Here is a 17,940-nt window from a genome sequence, read left to right on the forward strand (position 1 = left end):
CTACACGAGATGCTGTTACCAGTCTTGCCTGCCGTATCCGTGGTGACGGCGAGTACTCCGGATCCTCCAGTCGCCATGACGGCCCATAGAGACAAGTAAAGGCAGACCTCCAGGGATGCCATGGCCTCACGGCATAGAACCTGGCCATCCAGGTGTAGTACCGCTACGGTTCCGTCCGTCAAGGCAGCAGAGCCGAACGTTTCCACCCGTGCCATGTACCAAGACGTTCTATTGAAGCTACAGTCTGGTACCATTTGCTGGAGTTGGCACACCTTGATCATGCCATCCACGATGACTTTGCGTCCGAGGAGCTTATCGCGCTCTTACCTCCTCGCAGACGAGGTGACCTCGAATCTGTGGCGGCTCTCTCACCAGTAGGCGTCTGAGGGTGGCCCATATAAGGCTTTTATATCGTCTTTCGCTTCCCTTTCTCCCTCCATCCTTCTTCCTCTATCCCTTGAAGCTTCTTTCTTCTCAAGTAACCTCAATCACTGCACCCATTCGCTCGACACAAGGTCAGCTTCGGCTCTTGCTCGTCGTCGAGACCTCCCATCATAGTCCCTGACTAGTGATAGCTATGTCCGCGGACAGCGTTCCGATGGAGGGCATTCAACAGCACACACCTGAGAGATCGGCAAGTCCCATCTTTGAGCCTGAGTGCCCGACGTCTTCTGTGCCCATCGCCATCATGGTCGCACCCCTATCTACAAACAATCCAAAGTCCCCCACTCCAGATGTCCCCAGCATTTCACCATACATGCAGAGACTCCTGGACATCGAGACCCGCGCTAAGCTTGCCATCATGGGCTGGAACGCCGGTGGCGTAGAGTCAATGTTGCCTGCGAAGCGCAAGGGTATGTCCTTTCCCCATCTGAGAAGTGTATCTTGCTAACTCATGGTAGCTTCGGGTTCGCTGTCGGACAGTGATGAGGAAGACAGCGACGACGATCAAGATTCTGAAGACGTAGCACCATACGACCCAGCCCAGCAGCGCCGGCCCAGACTACCAATGTACCACCCAGGCTTCAAACAAGCCGAGGGAGACGTTCAAGATCTCTTGCGTGTCTTCATAGATTTCTTAAAGGCAGCCAACAATCTCGGTGTTGCTAGAGAAGAGGCAAACTATCTCTGGAACCAGATCATAAAGGACCGCGACATTCTCTACCAAGACGAGATCCGCATCGCCGTGACTGGAGACACTGGTACCGGAAAGTCCGCCACAACAAACGCTCTTCTTGGTGAAGATCTGACACCAGAAGTATTGTTACCCCAGATACGAAGCGAAGACCTATCACTAACGCGCATCTTTAGGGTGACAGCGGCGCGGCGTGTACGAATGTCGTTACGGAATTTCGCCAAAAGACCCTATCAACCAACATCGGCGCGGTACAAGCGGAAGTCCAGTTCTACTGCCTCGAGTACTGCACTGATGATCTAGTCACGAACTGGTTCAAGGTTTGGTTCAACACTAGGCAGAAGCTCATGCAGGACGAAGACAGTGTCGACGACGAGGACCGCGCACGTAAAGACGCCGCATTAGAGTGCCTGGAACATCTCTTCGCCTCCCGCGTTGCTCCGGAATCTCTCGAGGACTTTATGTCATCAGGCAAGACTCTTAAGGACAACCCAGCATTGAAGAAGCTGTTGAAGTGGACTATGGATATCCACGGCCAGTTCGTACCGGATGGAGAGCTCTCCGTGCCCTTCAAGTCTAGTACGCATAATGATATGCGCGAACAGCTTCGTCCGTTTCGGATGCGAGCTCCCAACGCACGTTACCAAGGCAAAGTACTCCCATTCAGTCCGTGGCCATTCGTCGAGATCATACGGTGAGAACATACCCTTTCATATATAGGCTGCGTCGCTGACAGCAATCACAGGTATTACGTCGATAGTCCCCTACTACAGGATGGCATTTGCTTGGCCGATGTTCCAGGAACAAAGGACGTCAACATGTACCGTGTCACTGCTGCAACCGCCTATCTGCAGCAATGTGAGATGACCATTGTCGTCGTTGACATCAAGCGTGCAACAAGTGATCAATCATTTCGGCAACATTACCTCGATGCGCACAGTCGAAGGCACCATGGTAGCGTCATTCTTGTCGCGACGAGAGCCGATGTAAGTTTACACAGCAAGCAGGCAACTTATTGTGACTAATCATATGCGCCGTAGGAACTGAATGACGACGGCGGAAGTACGCTCCAGCTAGACATTATAGCAGAAGAACAACTGGTGCCCATTGAAGATGAGTTGGCCGACCTCGAGAACAAACTGCAAGCCATAGACAACGAACTAGAATCCAACAAGCTTGAAATGAAGCGATTGAGGCAGAAGATTCAGCAGAACACTGCCACTGAAGATGGGCTTCGCCAGCTTGAGAGCCTCAAGGCAGCAAACAAGGCTTTGGCCAGCCGCAAGAAAGGAAAGGACATGATGCCGCGCATACCTATCCTAGAGAAAGAGTAAGTCTTACCCCCACATTCGACTTCAGCAAGCTTACTTCGTCAGGCGCAAAGATGCACGCATTGCATGCCGTAACCGATTCGTCGCCGCTGGTATGAATCGTATGTACAGCCAAAACACCGGCGACGATGCTGGCGCTGCAGCGTTCTGCGTCTCCAATCGTATGTACATGCGACATCGCCGCGGTTACAACACAAAAAACCTGGAGAAGATGCCTACGATGAAGCTCGACGAGACCCAGATCCCAGCCGCATGTACCTATATTGCAGGCATTCCTTCGCAAGGAAGGACCGCAGTCTTGGAGCATTTCATCCACTTCAAAGTCCCGATGCTGTTGAGCATCGTTCAGATGAGCTGCAGTAAGACCACCGAGGCTCGCATTGAGCACGTAACCAAAATCATCGATAAGTCTATAAAAGTACCATTTCTATTCCCTAGTCGAAGCATGACACTAACAGCTACAGAATCTTGAGTCTCGCGTGCGAGCTGTTGCAACAAAGTGCAACAAGACTTTTGTGAAGGAGCTTGTAGCGGCGCTCTCAAACCATGAGTTGCAAGACAGGTTCGACAAGGTCGCTGAGAAGAAGCTCGATGAGCTACTCAAAATAGTATGGTTCATGTCATCTATTCGCTTTCTTTACTGACTATTGTAGAACGCAGCATCACATAAGGCCTTGGTGAACAAGAGAGGTTCGTGCTGCCCGCTTCCAAGACTGGTAAGCCAACCGCTAACAAGATTCAGGCACTTATCATCAGAAGAAGCTCGGCATCAAGCACGATGTGAACGCCGCGCTACTTGCACCCACAAAGCAAGCCGTCCTCGACGCATTCCGGGATCTACTGGATGCAGCACCCGCAAGCTTCAAAGCCCAGACTGCCCAGACTATCAAAGCCGGCATCAACGATTTGAACAAGCAACTCAAAGGTGAGTTCGCTGATCCATAAGTTCCTTCTCCTACTAATGCACACTGTAGACGATCCTCAGGCTTTGGCTGGTGACGCATATCAGGTCTGCTTCGGCAACAACCTCGTCGGCTACGAAAAGGACATCACTCTGAAGGTTGACAATTCCATGAAAGACCTCCGCACGGGTCTCATCGCCATCTATCAGAAGGCCGTCAAGCCGGGAGACAAGTGCTACCTGTCCTTAGCCATGGAGCCTATCTACGAAAAAGCGCTCGAGCAGAGGCCCGGTAAAGGTACAACCCGACATTCTACTACATCACTGCACACCCGTTAACCCCGTGACAGGTCAGAAGCTTCGCGACGTCCGCCACGCGTACCTCGAAGAGAAGATCATCGGTCTCAACGGCCCCTTCTCCGCCATCGCCGACGAAGTCGAAAAGGACGTCAAAGCCCTCATCAAGAACACCTGCGACAAGCTGCGCAAAGAAGTCGTCGAGATCCTCAAGACGATTCGCGCTGCCTTCCAGCGCCAGAAGAACAGGAAGGAACATGACACGCCCGAGGGACGCCAGTTTCGCCAGGAGCTGCATGAGTTGGTGGCTGAGGCGCGCAGGGTTCTCAAGAGCGTTGTGAGTAAGAGTTTGGAGAAGTGCAAGGAGCATAAGTGAGTGGGTGCGGGTGGTGGGATTTGGTGGAGGAGAGTACGGTGGACTTTGCGCTACTTGGGTTGGAGGGGACTGGGAAGTTTTGCGCGGGAACGGGCAGGGATGTCGCTCACTTTGAGGCTGCGGCGCGACGACTTTGCATGCGTTGAAGCCTTGGTGGCGTTGATGGCTGCATATTCCATCTGTGGAGGATCAGTCAATACTACCCAATTTCTTTGGTGAAAGAGTTGCATGACTGCGATCTGTCGGATTGCTGTGATTATCCGGCGTCTAAATCTTTCGAATTCTGATGGAAGCTTCCTGCTTATTCCGTGTTACGAGAATTGGGGGCTGCAACAGATCGGGTTGTGCATATGGAGGACCTTGGACTAGTCAGAATCAAGCTAGTGTTGACTTTGACTTTACCGGTTCCAAGGTTTCAGGCTCAACGCCATAGTTTGCGGCTACCAATCAGCGTTGGATGACGTCCGCAACACTTCCGCTGCCATATCTTGTGTGCGCTGCCTCTTCTTTGCTTTCTCCTTTATTCTTCTCCTCAATCTACACCTGCCCGGGCATCGTGCCCAAGGGCATATCTCCGCCATATAACTGACCTTCCATCTCACGAGGCGGCTTTGCCGCCACACGCGGACCGCGACCGGCGTCTGTGTCCTTACACGGTCGCCGTGCATCCCGAACCATCTGATTTCCACCGCTCACACACTGGCTATACATCATCACACTGTCGCCCTTAGCACCTCCTCACTCTCTACGGTCGCCGGAAACCTCATCAACGCCTGAGTCGGTGTCTATTGTCTTACCGACAGCCCCAAAGCTTCGCAACGTCCAGCTGAAGCGCTGTGCATGCGATAAGGATTCGCCTTATATCACCCCACAATCGTAGCTCACCAGGAACGGCCTAGTTATAGGCCGTCTACGCAATCAATTGCGACTATCAGTAAGTACACTGCTGATCGTCAATGTCTCGCTGGTGAAACTGATCGTCTACAGTGATCATTGCATAAAACATTTCGGTCAATGTCTGTGCCAAGAGGCATGCACGAGACAACTTCATTCTAATGACCCAATACACGAATTCGCCTCGCCAGCGATCTCTCAGACGGTTGACGACAACTACAACGGGTTTTCACAAGGTTTTGCACGGCAGACGAACCACACGATCGAAGACATCCGCTATGAAGGTGTTGCTGTTGAGCAACCCTCTAATACCCTGGACCCTAACTATCCGTTTGGGACCTATATGGATGCCCTCTTGGGGCATACGAATGTGTCATTTGACACATCCCATCCGGGGTATCAAAGCGTCGATGAGTGCTTCGATTATAGTTTGTTAACCATTCCCAATTCCGAATCCCAATGTTCCTTTTTGTCAACCATCAGAGAGACTGCCGACGAGGCCTCAGCTCTCAACCCCGAATCTTCATTCTGCTTTAATTACCCCATCCCCGATATACAAGCCCCGGGTCCGTCCTATAGCCTCGATACTTTCCAGCCGGTCGACGAGACGGCTGTGTACCTTAAGTCCACATCAAGCGAACATTCTTCGACACCAGAATTACGGTCCTCCAGGCTATCATCAAGTTCGCGAAGTAATGGCCACACCTCGGACGATAATCCAGTCGGGAAAATGCGAATCGACAAGAACCCAGTGGCTCGACGTAGACATGTCTCACTGGTGAAGACCTTTACATGCGCGGCATGCTCAAAGGCATTCAAGTCCGAGAAAGACTTGAAGCGCCACCAAGATCATTCGTGCGGAGACAAAGGTCGACCATTCGTTTGTGCATGCAACAAACGCTATAAGCGAAAGGACGATCTTCTGCGACACATCAACAAAGTCAACACCCGCGAGAAGACTAGTCACCATAAAATCAAAGAGCCAGTATCGGCATCAACAATCCCCTAAAGCAGCAATGAAGATTACGAGTTGGAGTGTTTTCATGTATTGGTGGACGGCCGCCTTCGAGAGTGCACCGTCACCATTCAGAATATCTCGGCCACTTGGACAGACGACCATGTCAGCATGATCATGAGATAGAAATCCTCTACTTCGCTCTACGAAGTAGAGGTACGCAAACATACTTGAGATGAAGGACCATGTCAGACAGCCCTGTCTGGAACCATCGACGCTCGTTTGTCCCCAGGACGCGAGTGGCCATTTATTGGCTGTCATTACCGGAGTGTACTTCGTGGGGTCTGCTCCCATGCAAGGAAACGAGTTGACAACGGTGAGGAGAGCGGAGTAGTTGCCGCTTTCCATCCTAGTGGGCGTGTTCAGCGGCTGCTGACATGGGGTATGGGTGCGTTTGACGACCTCAGCCTCGGCCAAGATGGCAGACCATCTCGCCGTGCGCAATTTCATGATCATTCTTCTTATAGAGAAGCACGGAAACTCATAGCATAGAGAAGTACGCAAACTTATAGCAATCAAATGTCATTTAACCTGATCCATTTGCACGCGGGCGATCACCCACTGCGCTGAGCATGCCTTTGGGCTAGGCGCTGCATTCTCTGCTTCTCGCTCCTCTTCGCCCGTGCATTCACCGATCGCTTCGCGTCGCGAATCGACTGGTGGGGCTGAACTCGTTGCTGCAGCTCTGTTGATGCGCCTGTGGCACTTTTACGTACAATGGATGCATAAGATTCCCCGCCACTCATTAAGGACGCCCGTGGCGCTGTTCTTTTGCACGTCAAATACGGAAAGTCCTTTTCGCTCATCCTCAGGTCGAAGGTTTGAGCCTTCGTTAAAACTCTGACCACAATGACACGTCTGATTCCGTACGAGAACTCATCTTCAAATCCTTGGCCACTACGCAAGCGCCCTTGCTTTCTCTTCGCCGCTGTTAGCCAGTTGCCACGAAGGTCGTCCAGAAAGAAATGAGCCTCCGTTTCGATAGATTCATGTCGCCTCGAGCCCCGGAAAATGATATCGTGAACGGAGTAAACGTCAGCGTGGCTGTCATTGCGTAAGAACGTCAGAACGCGCCATCTTTTGCGGAAAAGTTGGCCACTAGGTACAAAGCGGTCTAGCTGTCGCCAGGGTTTTGTCTTGCGCTCAATGTCCCATATCAAGCGCGTGAATACCGTGCCCGGCTCCATCACATCCGACTTGGAAGGATACTTCCCAGGTGACCTCTTCGAAGAGGCGTCGTTCCCCCGTTTGGTGAGCATCGTATTGCAGTCATGCATGTCACCGAGAGGTGTCCACTTGTGCTTGCTAGGTGTGAACCTCTTTTGTTTGACGCGTATGAGTCTCTTCGGCTTGAGAGTTGTTTTCGACGGCGGGTGTCGTTCGAAGATGTGCGGAATCCAGAGACGTGACTCGAACAGGTCTGTCGTATACTCTGCTAGCCTCGACGAGCGACTATGATGCTTCGACTGCCGCCAGATGACAACTTTTGGACATCTTCTCCAAGACTTGTTTGCCCCCGCTGTGTTCTTCCATATTGTGAGCGCCCCGCGGCCTCTCATATGTACTGATGGACATGTCTCTGTCTCCGCATCTGAGGTAATCTTCCCGCAAATTGCTGACACTGTCTGGGATGGCGTCCGTGTTCGATCGGTTGCCCCCTGAATTTGTCGAGCCACGAGAGCCAATGACCTTGAACCGTGGTGTCTTCCATTGCTTGAGTCTTGCAGTTGTTTGGAAAGTTGTTTGGCCTTCGCCTTCCGCCAGGCTGAGCTATTGGATGCTAGAGCTTGGAGATGCCATGCTCGTAAAGGGGGTGCGTGTACCATTAGGACGGCTAACGCCTTGGAAATTAATCTCGTCCATTCTGGTCTGTCTAGCACAGACTGAACAAGGTCGAGCAAGACTAGTCGGCAAAGCACCGAATCATCTATAAACCCCATGAATCTACTACTGAGCGGCGGGTACAGCAGCCATTCTTTGACAAAGTCCAGAAGTATACCAGGAATAGCATCGCCGAGCAAGATATCACGCCATGTTGAGAAGGATTTCTGTCTAACATTAGCACACACATGAGAGAAAAAGGGTTTGACTTACATCATGTGACATGCTCGAGAGTCTAAACAACAAGCTTTGAAATAAGTCTTCGGACAGATGATTTTCACAATCTTGAGATGGCCATTCGCGGTTGTAACCCCTGTTCCTGGTATTGTAGCATGCAATTTCTTGCTTCTCTTGTTGGATCTTGCAGAACGTGCGATAACTTTGTCCCCTGAACGCTGCGAAGGCGATCGAAGCCCGCAAGAACTTGCCATCGGACGAATTACGAATGGCTTGGATTGCTGGAGTACTAAAAACCAAGTGGGAAGAAAACTTCATGATGAGTTACAGTCATTACGAGCCTCTGCGGTGCTTTCATTGATGCTTGGACTGGGCATACCAAGTGGCTGAAAACGTGACTTATACACAGTTCTGCGGCCTTGCTTCTGGTCCAATCGCTAACCCATGCCCATAATTCTAGCTAGGCTAGCTTGCTAAGCCACCAGTACAGCCTCGTATAGAAGATTCCCACTTGCGGCCTCCAATGATATGCATGCTTTTCAGCCTCTATGATCATTTCTGTATGCGGATATATCGGTCAAAGAATATCGCGATTGCGGCCTCCAATAGTCTTTCTATCAATGAAGCGTTTCAACAATACCAAGAGGCTTTCTGAAACATCACTGAGCGGCCGCCAATGATCAACGCAGGAGTATCTTGTACGTGCCAACAGACTTAACCGGAAGTGGTACAGTGTTCGCAATACTAATGCTGCGGCCTCCAATCCACGCAGAATGTACATACAGTACAGGAAACTAGCCCTGATCTCTGCGCACATAGTACGAGAGCCATACGCAACTTGTGGCTCCACTTTCCTTGCGGCCTGCGTTGATATCCAACTCTTCTTAGACGGCGACGATGTCTTTTGGCGGCCTCGAATCAACAGCAGTAACAACTCAGAAATGCGGCCTCGTGTTACGTCCAACGGTCTCTTGGAGCAGATGGATTTAAACAAAGTGATTGTCCGCGACGAAAGAGTGCCAACACACAAACACTACCAACAAGGAACCGCACCGCCGCACTACCAAAGATGCCCAGCCAATGTTTGATGGTGAGTTGATGCTGGTGTTCCATACTTTGCGCCGAGTCTAATGCTTCTCAGAAAGCCATCTCCGCTCCTAGTAGCACTCTCGCAACTTTCGGGTCCGACAAGTCTTCTCGTAGTGTTGCATCTTGCAAGACTGAAACGGAAACGATGGCGAAGCCTAAGACTCCATCGACAGATGGGGTGCAGCCCGTGCGTTCGTTCGCATCAGTTTATCCCCGACTCGGCGGCTAACAGAGTTCGTCTATCTAGCGAGACGGAGGTCAACGCCCTAAACTTACACACGAAAATCTTATGGCGAACGAAAGCGCGCGCGAAGATGGTGACATGCCGTTAGAGCGATGGCTGAAGGAAACGGCGAAAGAGGAGCCTTGGAGTGTATATAGTCGAATGGGTAACGCCTAGGGTATGCACTGCGGAAGCGCATGATTGTTGGAGGGTATAATCGGCCTTAGGTTCGTTCGTGCCGCAGAAGCAACCCTGTAGCTCCAAGCTTTCGCTAGTTCCTACTCTTTGCTTTATTCCCGTGAAGGCTGGCTTCCGTGATTGTGAATGTTAGTGAAATGCCAATAGAATCACTGGAAGAAGCCCTCGGCGATCGAGCTCGTGGTGATTGTGTCGGGAAGAAACCGGGTAGGTCGGGAAGGTTGACAACTCAGTCACAAGGGCATCGTGATGCCTAGCGGCGCTGCTGCAAGCCCTGTGGAAGCGGTGTGGGCCATGGAAGGAAGAGCAACAAGGAAGAAAGAAAGATGACAGCCACACCCGCGCTCAAGGATGGAAGAGTGAGATGCCGTTACTTGACTTTGAGTCCAGGTGACGGCACTCCACAGCGCGCTAAAAGGCTTAGCGCGGAAGAGGCGCCCCCGCAGTCCACGCGAGCCTCGCAACTGATCTGATCAAGACTCCCGACGTCACGAAGACACCTCAGATGTTTGAGTAGCGGGCCTCGCGACACTTTCTCCATGAGCAAATTCCTTGCGTCCTTCCTGTTGTTGACCGCGATGGTGTCTTGGCCGTCACGGGGGCATCCTCCTAGCCAGGCCGCCCGCAGATATGACGATCGCACTCGGGGTCCGCAGGCACACCTGGGCACCGAGCATCCATTGGCAGGCATGCATGCGCCGGGCGGAAAGTGTGGCGATGCACTCCAGGAAGAGTATTCGCCCAACTGAGCACTACCCCGGACCCTCCTTGGTGGTGGCCGGACTTCCGGTCCTGGCCACGATTTGACGATCCGTCATTTCCTAGCGAGATGCTAGTATCCAAACAAACAACATGTTTTTTTGTATCGTGTACGCGCCCATGTACAACCTTTGGCGGAAAGCTCTGGTTTGTTGCAGTATAAATGGGTCAAATCCTGCAGGTACCTGGCCCAGACCGGTTTCCTGCATGACAACTGTTATTCCCCACATTCACTTCAGCGGAGGGAATAATACTACCGTTCATCGCGTCATTGTGCTTTAGCAATGAATACCCTCCCCAGGTAGACATCAGGTGGCCCAACGCAGGCCGAAAGGAGCATTTTGTGGGTCAAGCGGTGACTGTGGTCTCAGAATTACCCTTGGCTACCGATATCGTGAATGCTGGCACGGCCCTTCCACGTAGGTCTTCCCCACGTATATATTCTTGGGCAAACGGGCCTTACTCTTCCTCTTTCTTCCCCGAACGCTTCTCCACCCTTGGGTAATATTGATAAACATCGTTATGATCAATATTATTCTGCTCGGGCTTGCCGCCTGTTCGAGCCTCACATACGCGGCTCCTGTATCGCAAGACCCTGCCGATGTCGCGAGTTTTCTCACTCGCCGCGCCGCAGTCGATGCTTGCCCCGGCTACACGGCCTCAAATGTAGTCGAGACCGGGGACACTTTGACTGCCGACCTTACCCTTTCTGGAGATGCGTGCAACGCATACAGCGATGACATCAAGGACTTGAAGTTGCTAGTTGAGTACCAAACTAGTAAGTATCAGCATCTCTACTTTGGACACGCCTACTAACATCAAATAGACGAGCGTCTACATGTCAAGATCTACGATGCCGCTGAGCAAGTCTACCAAGTATCTGAAGAGGTGTTCCCACGCCCCAAACTCGAGAGGCGCGGCGATGCAAACATGGCGCTTAAATTTGGCCTCAAGACCAGTCCATTCTCTTTCGATGTGACGCGCAGGGACAACGGCGAGGTTTTGTTTGACATTGGCACTGTGCCACTGGTTTTCGAGAAGCAATATGTCCGCCTTCGCACTAAGCTGCCCGATAACCCCAACCTCTACGGCCTTGGCGAGCACAGCGACGCGTTCCGCTTCAATGCGGAGAACTACGAGCGTGTCTTGCTGAACGCCGAGTCTCCCCAGATTCCCAGGAATGCCAACCTGTACGGAACCCACCCTGTCTACTTCGACCACCGTGGCGACAAGGGCACCCATGGCGTCTTCATGCTCAACTCCAGCCCAATGCAAGTCGAAATGAAGAAGGCCGATGACGGTCAGTACCTTGAGTACAACACCATCGGTGGTGTCATTGATTTGTACTTCATGGCCGGTAGCAAGCCTGCCGAGGTTTCCAAGCAATACGCTGATATAGCGGGCTACTCCGCCATGTACCCATACTGGACTTTTGGATTCCACCAATGCAAGTACGGCTACTGGGACGTCAACATGGTCGCTGAAGTCGTCGGCAACTACTCGACTGCTGGAATTCCCCTTGAGGTCATGTGGACTGATATCGACTACATGTATCTTCGTGAGGACTTCACGGTTGACCCCGAGCGCTTCCCCCTCTCCAAGATGCGTGAGCTTGTGCAAACACTCCACTCGCGCGATCAGCGATACATTCTGATTCTCGACCCGGGTGTTCACGCTGTCGGCGGTCAGTATCTCAGCTACAAGAAGGGTCACGACATGGACGTCTTCTTGAAGGCCGCCGATGGCTCCGACCTACTCGGAATTCAATGGCCCGGTGAAGTCGCATGGCCTGACTGGTTCCACCCCAACACGGAAAAGTGGTGGACTGATGAAATGAACATTCAGTTCAACCCCGAGTCAGGTATCGATATCGATGGTATCTGGGTCGACATGAACGAGGCGTCCAACTTCTGTCACGATGTCACAACCTGCAATCCTCGCCAGCAAACCATCGACGACAACATTCCTCCTCACCCTGCTAATGCCCCACGACCCAACACTGGACGCCCGATTCCTGGCTTCCCAGAATCCTTCCAGCCGGGTTACAGCAACAAGGCCCGTGATGTAGAGCCCATTTCCGCACCACGCGCAGATTCTGTTGAGGCTCGCGGCTTCCAGTCTCTACCTGCTCGCCAGACTTACGATAGCCCGAGTGGTATGAAGGGTTTCCCCGACCGCGAATGGTTCCAGCCCGCGTATAAACTCAACAGCCATCTAGGTGATATTTCGCGCCAAACCATCCCCATGAACACAACCAACTATGACGGAAGCTGGCAGTACGACACCCACAACCTCTACGGCAACATGATGGCATCCACAACCCGCGAGTCCATGCTAGCCCGCCGTCCCGCCCTCCGTCCCTTCGTCCTAACCCGCTCCACCTTCGCCGGCACCGGCCGCAAGGTAGCCCACTGGTTCGGCGACAACTTCTCCGCCTGGGACGACTACCGCATCTCGATCCGACAAATGCTATCCTTCGTCTCCATGCACCAAATGCCCATGGTCGGCTCCGACGTATGCGGCTTCAACGGCAACGCAGACCAATACATGTGCGCCCGCTGGGCCACGCTCGGCGCCTTTCAGCCCTTCTACCGCAACCACGCGGAAATCAGCGCCATCCACCAAGAATTTTACCTTTGGGACGTTGTCGCCGAGGCCGCGAAGCGCGCCATCGACACGCGTTACAAGCTGCTCGATTACATCTACACGGGCCTGTACTACCAAACCAAAGAAGGCACGCCGATGATCAACCCCCTCTTCTTCCTCTACCCCGAAGACGCGAATACCTTTGGCATCGACCTGCAATGGTTCTACGGCGACGCCCTGCTCATCTCACCCGTTGTAACGGATTACTCCGACACAGTCACTTTCTACCTGCCGCAAGACACGTTCTACGACTACTGGACCTATGCCAAGGTCGAAGGCGAGGGCAAGAACGTCACAGTCAGCAATCTGGGCTACAGCGACATCCCCGTGCACATCCGCGGCGGCTCCATCGTGCCCCAGCGTGTCAACAGCGCCAACACAACCAAGGCCCTGCGCAAAGAAGATTTCCTAATCATCGTCGCGCCGGATGCGGATGGCAAGGCGACGGGACGGCTGTACCTTGATGACGGCGAGAGTCTGGATCAGCCTGCTATGAGCGAAATCTCCTTTTCGTACGACGGCGCCAAGTTCAGCGCTACGGGCTCTTTTGCCTATGCTGGCGCGAATGAGGAGAGCGTTACTGTTGCCCAGGTTGTTGTGCTGGGCCAGGGCAAGCCTGGTGCTACTGGTAACTTTGACTCTGAGAAGGGTGCTGTTACGGTTGATGGGCCGTGGAAGATGGATGGTGAGTTTGGGTTTGAGTTGTAGAGACTGGGTCGACTGAGTGTACGTGTTGTTGGGTCTTTGACATTTAGGTTTCATTTACGGCTTTATCTACACGGAGGAGGTGGCATCTTGTTGTTTAGCTGGATATGTTGTTGGATTGGATCTTCATTGCAAGCGGTTTGCATGTAGACATGGCGTTCACGGGTGTTTGATTGGATATGTGTATGGGATTGTATTCAGGGAACGGATTCTTGAGATACCATGGGACGGCTCTTGGAGGACAACTCTCTATTCTTTATCTTCTTATCAATATATTGGTCCTTGTACTATTGCAATATGCTTTCTAAAGCTTCCAGCATGACTGCCGTGTCATCAAATCCTCATACCGTCCAATTTCCAACATCTCAGCACGTATTCTGAATTCATCGGCTTGCAACACCAACTCGACACATGATGTTGATTCAAAATACGTGCTGTGATGTCGGGAATTGGACGGTATGAGGGCTTGATGACACGGCGCAGCACTACAGCATGAGAAGTACAAAGGTACAGACCAAAATTGGTACGTACCACGTACCCACCAAGCCCGAACGCAACCGCACCGATGTCGTGCAAATTAAGTATGGTCACAGCTCGAGGTAGGACGGGGCGGGTGCGGGTGCGAGATCATTCGTGCGGGGTAGTGGAGTGTTGACTCTCGTGTGACTGAGACACCGGTCTTGGCCTGACAGGTCACGCTGCCATCGCCCGGGGTTGTCTCACCGACCTTTCAACCACGAGCTCTTGTAGCGCACACCGACCATGTCGACCGAGGCTTCGGTGTGAATGTTACCTAAGATGTGCCGACCCATTGAGAGGGAAGCACTCCCGCATTCATGACGTTGGTGTTGTGCAAGCTATCGGTGCGTTGTCGCATAGACTTGTCCTTCTGATCGTGAATGTGTCGGTCGATTGTTGTGGCCGAACCGATGCCGTGATGGCAACTTGCGCGATAGGCGTAGTCGCAGAACGCGTCGTCGGCGGTTTGCTCACTCTCCTCCTATCGTCATTGCCTCAAGCTCGTCTCGAACGCTGTTCAGGCTGACATCTTGGACCTCGTAGCCAACCTCGATCTTGTTCTTCGGTCGTGCTTTGTTGAGGCCTTCAAGCAAGACGCAGGCCTTGCAGACTTCCTGGCTCGAGAGATATCCACACTTCTTGCACTGGCCCATGACCTGCTTGCTCGTCTTCTTGGGCGTGAAGCCCTTCTTGGCCTTCTTTCCGTTCGCTAGTGGTACCGCGCCGTTGCTGTGCTGTCCACTACCATTGACACTCTTCGTGGTGATCTCGGTCTCGAGGTTACCGTCGACGGCTGCTTCGTTCTGCCTGAGTTGGGCCTCGACGCTAGCCATCTCGCCACCAGTGCTGCGCCCTTGGGCACTTCCGCATCCGCCTTCCTCCTCTTCAGCCACAGGTACATTGCTCGCGCAAGCACCTCCGCAGCCCTCATCGCTACCCGGCACTAGCTTTGCCATGTCCTCGCCGCTCCTGACCACATCGAGGATGGCGCTGGGTCGCACTCTCTCGAGATTCTTGATTAGGGCACGTGCACTGCCGCGGAAGGCTTCAGGCGAGTATATGCATTCTGTGCTGAAGTAGTCGAGGCTCTTGTGGTGGGCGTAAAGGACGATCTCCTTCTCGTATGCGTACTTTAGAGGTTTGCTGCGCTTGATGTTGGTATTCGAAGCTGGGTCAGACGACGCGGAGGGCGTGGATGTGATGATGGAGGTTGTGCGCGACAGACGGGGCAGGTCGCCTCTGAGCACTGTTCTAGTTAGCATTCTGCAGAAATTGAACGCGTAAGGCAGTACTTACAGTTCATCAGAACAGTCTCGGCGACGTCATCTGCATTGTGTCCCGTCACTACATGCTTGACTCCAAGCCTCGACGCCCCACGATCAAGCGCTTGCCGCCTGAAGACGCCACAGTAGGTGCAGTTTCCCTTCTTTCCCACCTGCTCTACCACTTGGTCCATTGTCCACCCGTACAGCTCTGCATATCCCAGAATGGTCAAATCCATGCTATACTGCTCCGCGTTCCTCTTCACCGTCTCCAGACTATCATCTCGGTAGCCCTTGATGCCCTCGTCGATGGACAGGAGGATGAGGTCAAGGCCATAGTCGTAGCGCTCATTGAGTGTCTTGAGAACAGAAGCGAGGACCGTGCTGTCCTTACCACCCGATGCGCCGATGGCGACCTTTTCGCCGCGTTGGAAGAGGGAATTTGTGGTGATGGTGTGGTGAATTTCCGTTTCAAAGACCGAGATGAAGCACGTCTTGCATAGCTTGGAGTGGTCTTTGGGGCGCAGTATGAGTGCCCGATTCACCTTGCACAGTGCGCAGGGCGAGGGCGGCATATTCGGGCGTGATGTCTGGGCGTGGTGTGCGTAAGCCCAAGAGTGACGCGAAGCCTATGGCGGGGAGAAAATCCCATAGCGCGAGTCAGTCTCCACCTGCGCGGGGCGAGGCTGCCGTCATGCAACATGCGAAACACGAAACGCCGACGCCTCTCCTCTTCTGCACTCGTGCCCAATTTCCTCCTCCCCGACACTTCCTCAACGAAACACCACGCTATGCCCGGAGTCACTGATGTCCTTTGCTTCACTTACAGACACGCTTCTCTGCCAATGTCTTAGCAAGCGTGCTCATTGACGACGTTTAGCAAATTCAATGTATCGGTATGAAGTGACTACTCAATGGCTGACCAGACGCCATAACGTATAACCCTCAGACGCACCGGATCTTCCCTTTCCGTTATTCCCGCGCTGCAGAATCATAGACTGGGACCGCAAGGCCCCCTGAGCGGGGAGACTGCAGGCGCGGATGTTGCCATGCTACCACATGGCGATCGTGGCTATGGACACCAGAGGCGAGCAGCTACCTAATAGCAATACAACGGGATCAAACATCTCCGCAGCTGAAGGACCTACCCGCATGCAGACTCTCAGCGATGAACTCCGTCGAGAATACGAGCGGGACCTACGCTCAAAAACCTGCACACTTCGTTAGTGAACCAAAGAGTCTGGACCACTTGGCGTCCTTCGAGGCTCGCAGCCGACGTACCGCTCCCTCCCCTGCCTACATACCAACCGCCTGGGGTCATGTGAGCGGATGCTTGAAATCTCTGAAGCCTGCCCGCTGCTGAACAGCCATGATTCTTGTCGCCTCACTCAAAGTGCCTTGTTACGAGGCTGGATAGCCTGGACTCACGGAACGGCGCTTCTCAACCCTATCGTGCCGATTCACGTTCAGCAGCTCGGCTCGACATAGCTACACACACGTGCTCAAGTGCCGTCTTGCATAGTGACAGGACGTCGTTCGATTACGTGCTTAAGGAATCGCTCGCTGTCCCTGACGATCATCTAGGTCAGTTGTGGTATTTAGCTAATCGCTTTATCAACTCGACTATCGAATCATTGGCATCCGCGCCCCATTCTTCATAGGCTGGCTTTATCGTTCTATCGGATTGCTTAAGATCGTCAGGAACTACAGCAGACACGCTGCGCGACAGCGGCATTGGTGTGATTCGGCGCTTGGACCAAGTGACAAGAGCCCTCCCGTGAAATCCATCGTGGCCGGACACCCGCGCACCCGGATAGAGGACGCCAGCCAGGGAGAGCCAGCTTCCAGGAGGCGAGTCATACTGATGACGAGTGTAACTAGCTATTCGGCATAGGTCGTCCAGAAACGTCGGCGTTCTGGCTCGGTTAGAGGTCGGCGAACTCATGTTCCTGAGATCGACGCGACCGCGCGGAATGGCAACCAGAGCGAGGACAGAATTCGCAGCCTTGATGTGGCTGTGTTACCCTTTCTCCGCGCGACAACTGTGTATGCAGGGTGTCAATCTCTCCGAGAAGTCGGCATCTGAGCAGAAAAACAAAACATCAGGCATACCAACCAGGTGTTTCGCGCCCAACCGTACGAAAGCAAGGACGCATCATCTGGAAGGGATGTGATCCTGGGGTATTGGGCGATTAAATGACGATCCACGGAATTCTCCAGGATACCCAATTGACAGATCGTGGACTAGCCTAATGAGCATAGAGCGAAGCCGTATCCGACGCTGGCTTACGATCCGGTGGAAGCTAGCGGCACATCGTTTGCTGACAGGTGCACACTGACAACTTTATCGACATCGCGCACCCTGGCACATCTCCCGCGTCCAAGATGAATCTTCGGGAGAGAATGTCGATCTTCGCACCCTGCACCATGCCGCGAACCCTCTTGCCTGTCGTCTCGCCGATTCTTTCATTAACTTCCAACGCCTGAGGCGGTCTGTATAAGGTTGGAGGCGTCTGTCAACTTCACGATACC

General features: G+C 53.0%; 3 protein-coding genes across 3 annotated transcripts; 2 read left to right on the plus strand and 1 right to left on the minus strand.

The window, feature by feature from the left end:
- Nucleotides 1-688: 688 nt before the first annotated feature.
- J4E92_009135 (uncharacterized protein) lies at nucleotides 689-4,040 on the plus strand (the record flags this gene model as incomplete). Its single annotated transcript, XM_051500484.1, has 11 exons — nucleotides 689-854; nucleotides 903-1,258; nucleotides 1,312-1,829; nucleotides 1,881-2,121; nucleotides 2,176-2,465; nucleotides 2,512-2,854; nucleotides 2,931-3,074; nucleotides 3,120-3,156; nucleotides 3,209-3,391; nucleotides 3,441-3,665; nucleotides 3,718-4,040. The coding sequence occupies 11 exons, from the start codon at nucleotides 689-691 to the stop codon at nucleotides 4,038-4,040; spliced, it is 2,826 nt and encodes a 941-aa protein (XP_051349310.1).
- A 6,758-nt stretch (nucleotides 4,041-10,798) lies between these two features.
- J4E92_009136 (uncharacterized protein) lies at nucleotides 10,799-13,630 on the plus strand (the record flags this gene model as incomplete). The annotated part of the gene is made up of 2 exons (XM_051500485.1): nucleotides 10,799-11,054; nucleotides 11,103-13,630. The coding sequence occupies 2 exons, from the start codon at nucleotides 10,799-10,801 to the stop codon at nucleotides 13,628-13,630; spliced, it is 2,784 nt and encodes a 927-aa protein (XP_051349311.1).
- A 986-nt stretch (nucleotides 13,631-14,616) lies between these two features.
- On the minus strand, nucleotides 14,617-15,983 carry J4E92_009137 (uncharacterized protein; the record flags this gene model as incomplete). Its single annotated transcript, XM_051500486.1, has 2 exons — nucleotides 14,617-15,392; nucleotides 15,443-15,983. 2 exons carry the CDS (start codon nucleotides 15,981-15,983, stop codon nucleotides 14,617-14,619), a joined length of 1,317 nt encoding a protein of 438 aa, XP_051349312.1.
- Nucleotides 15,984-17,940: the final 1,957 nt, after the last annotated feature.

This window comes from Alternaria infectoria (assembly GCF_024043175.1).
Source record: "Alternaria infectoria strain BMP 0036 chromosome Unknown scaffold_21, whole genome shotgun sequence".
Lineage (NCBI taxonomy): Eukaryota > Fungi > Ascomycota > Dothideomycetes > Pleosporales > Pleosporaceae > Alternaria > Alternaria infectoria.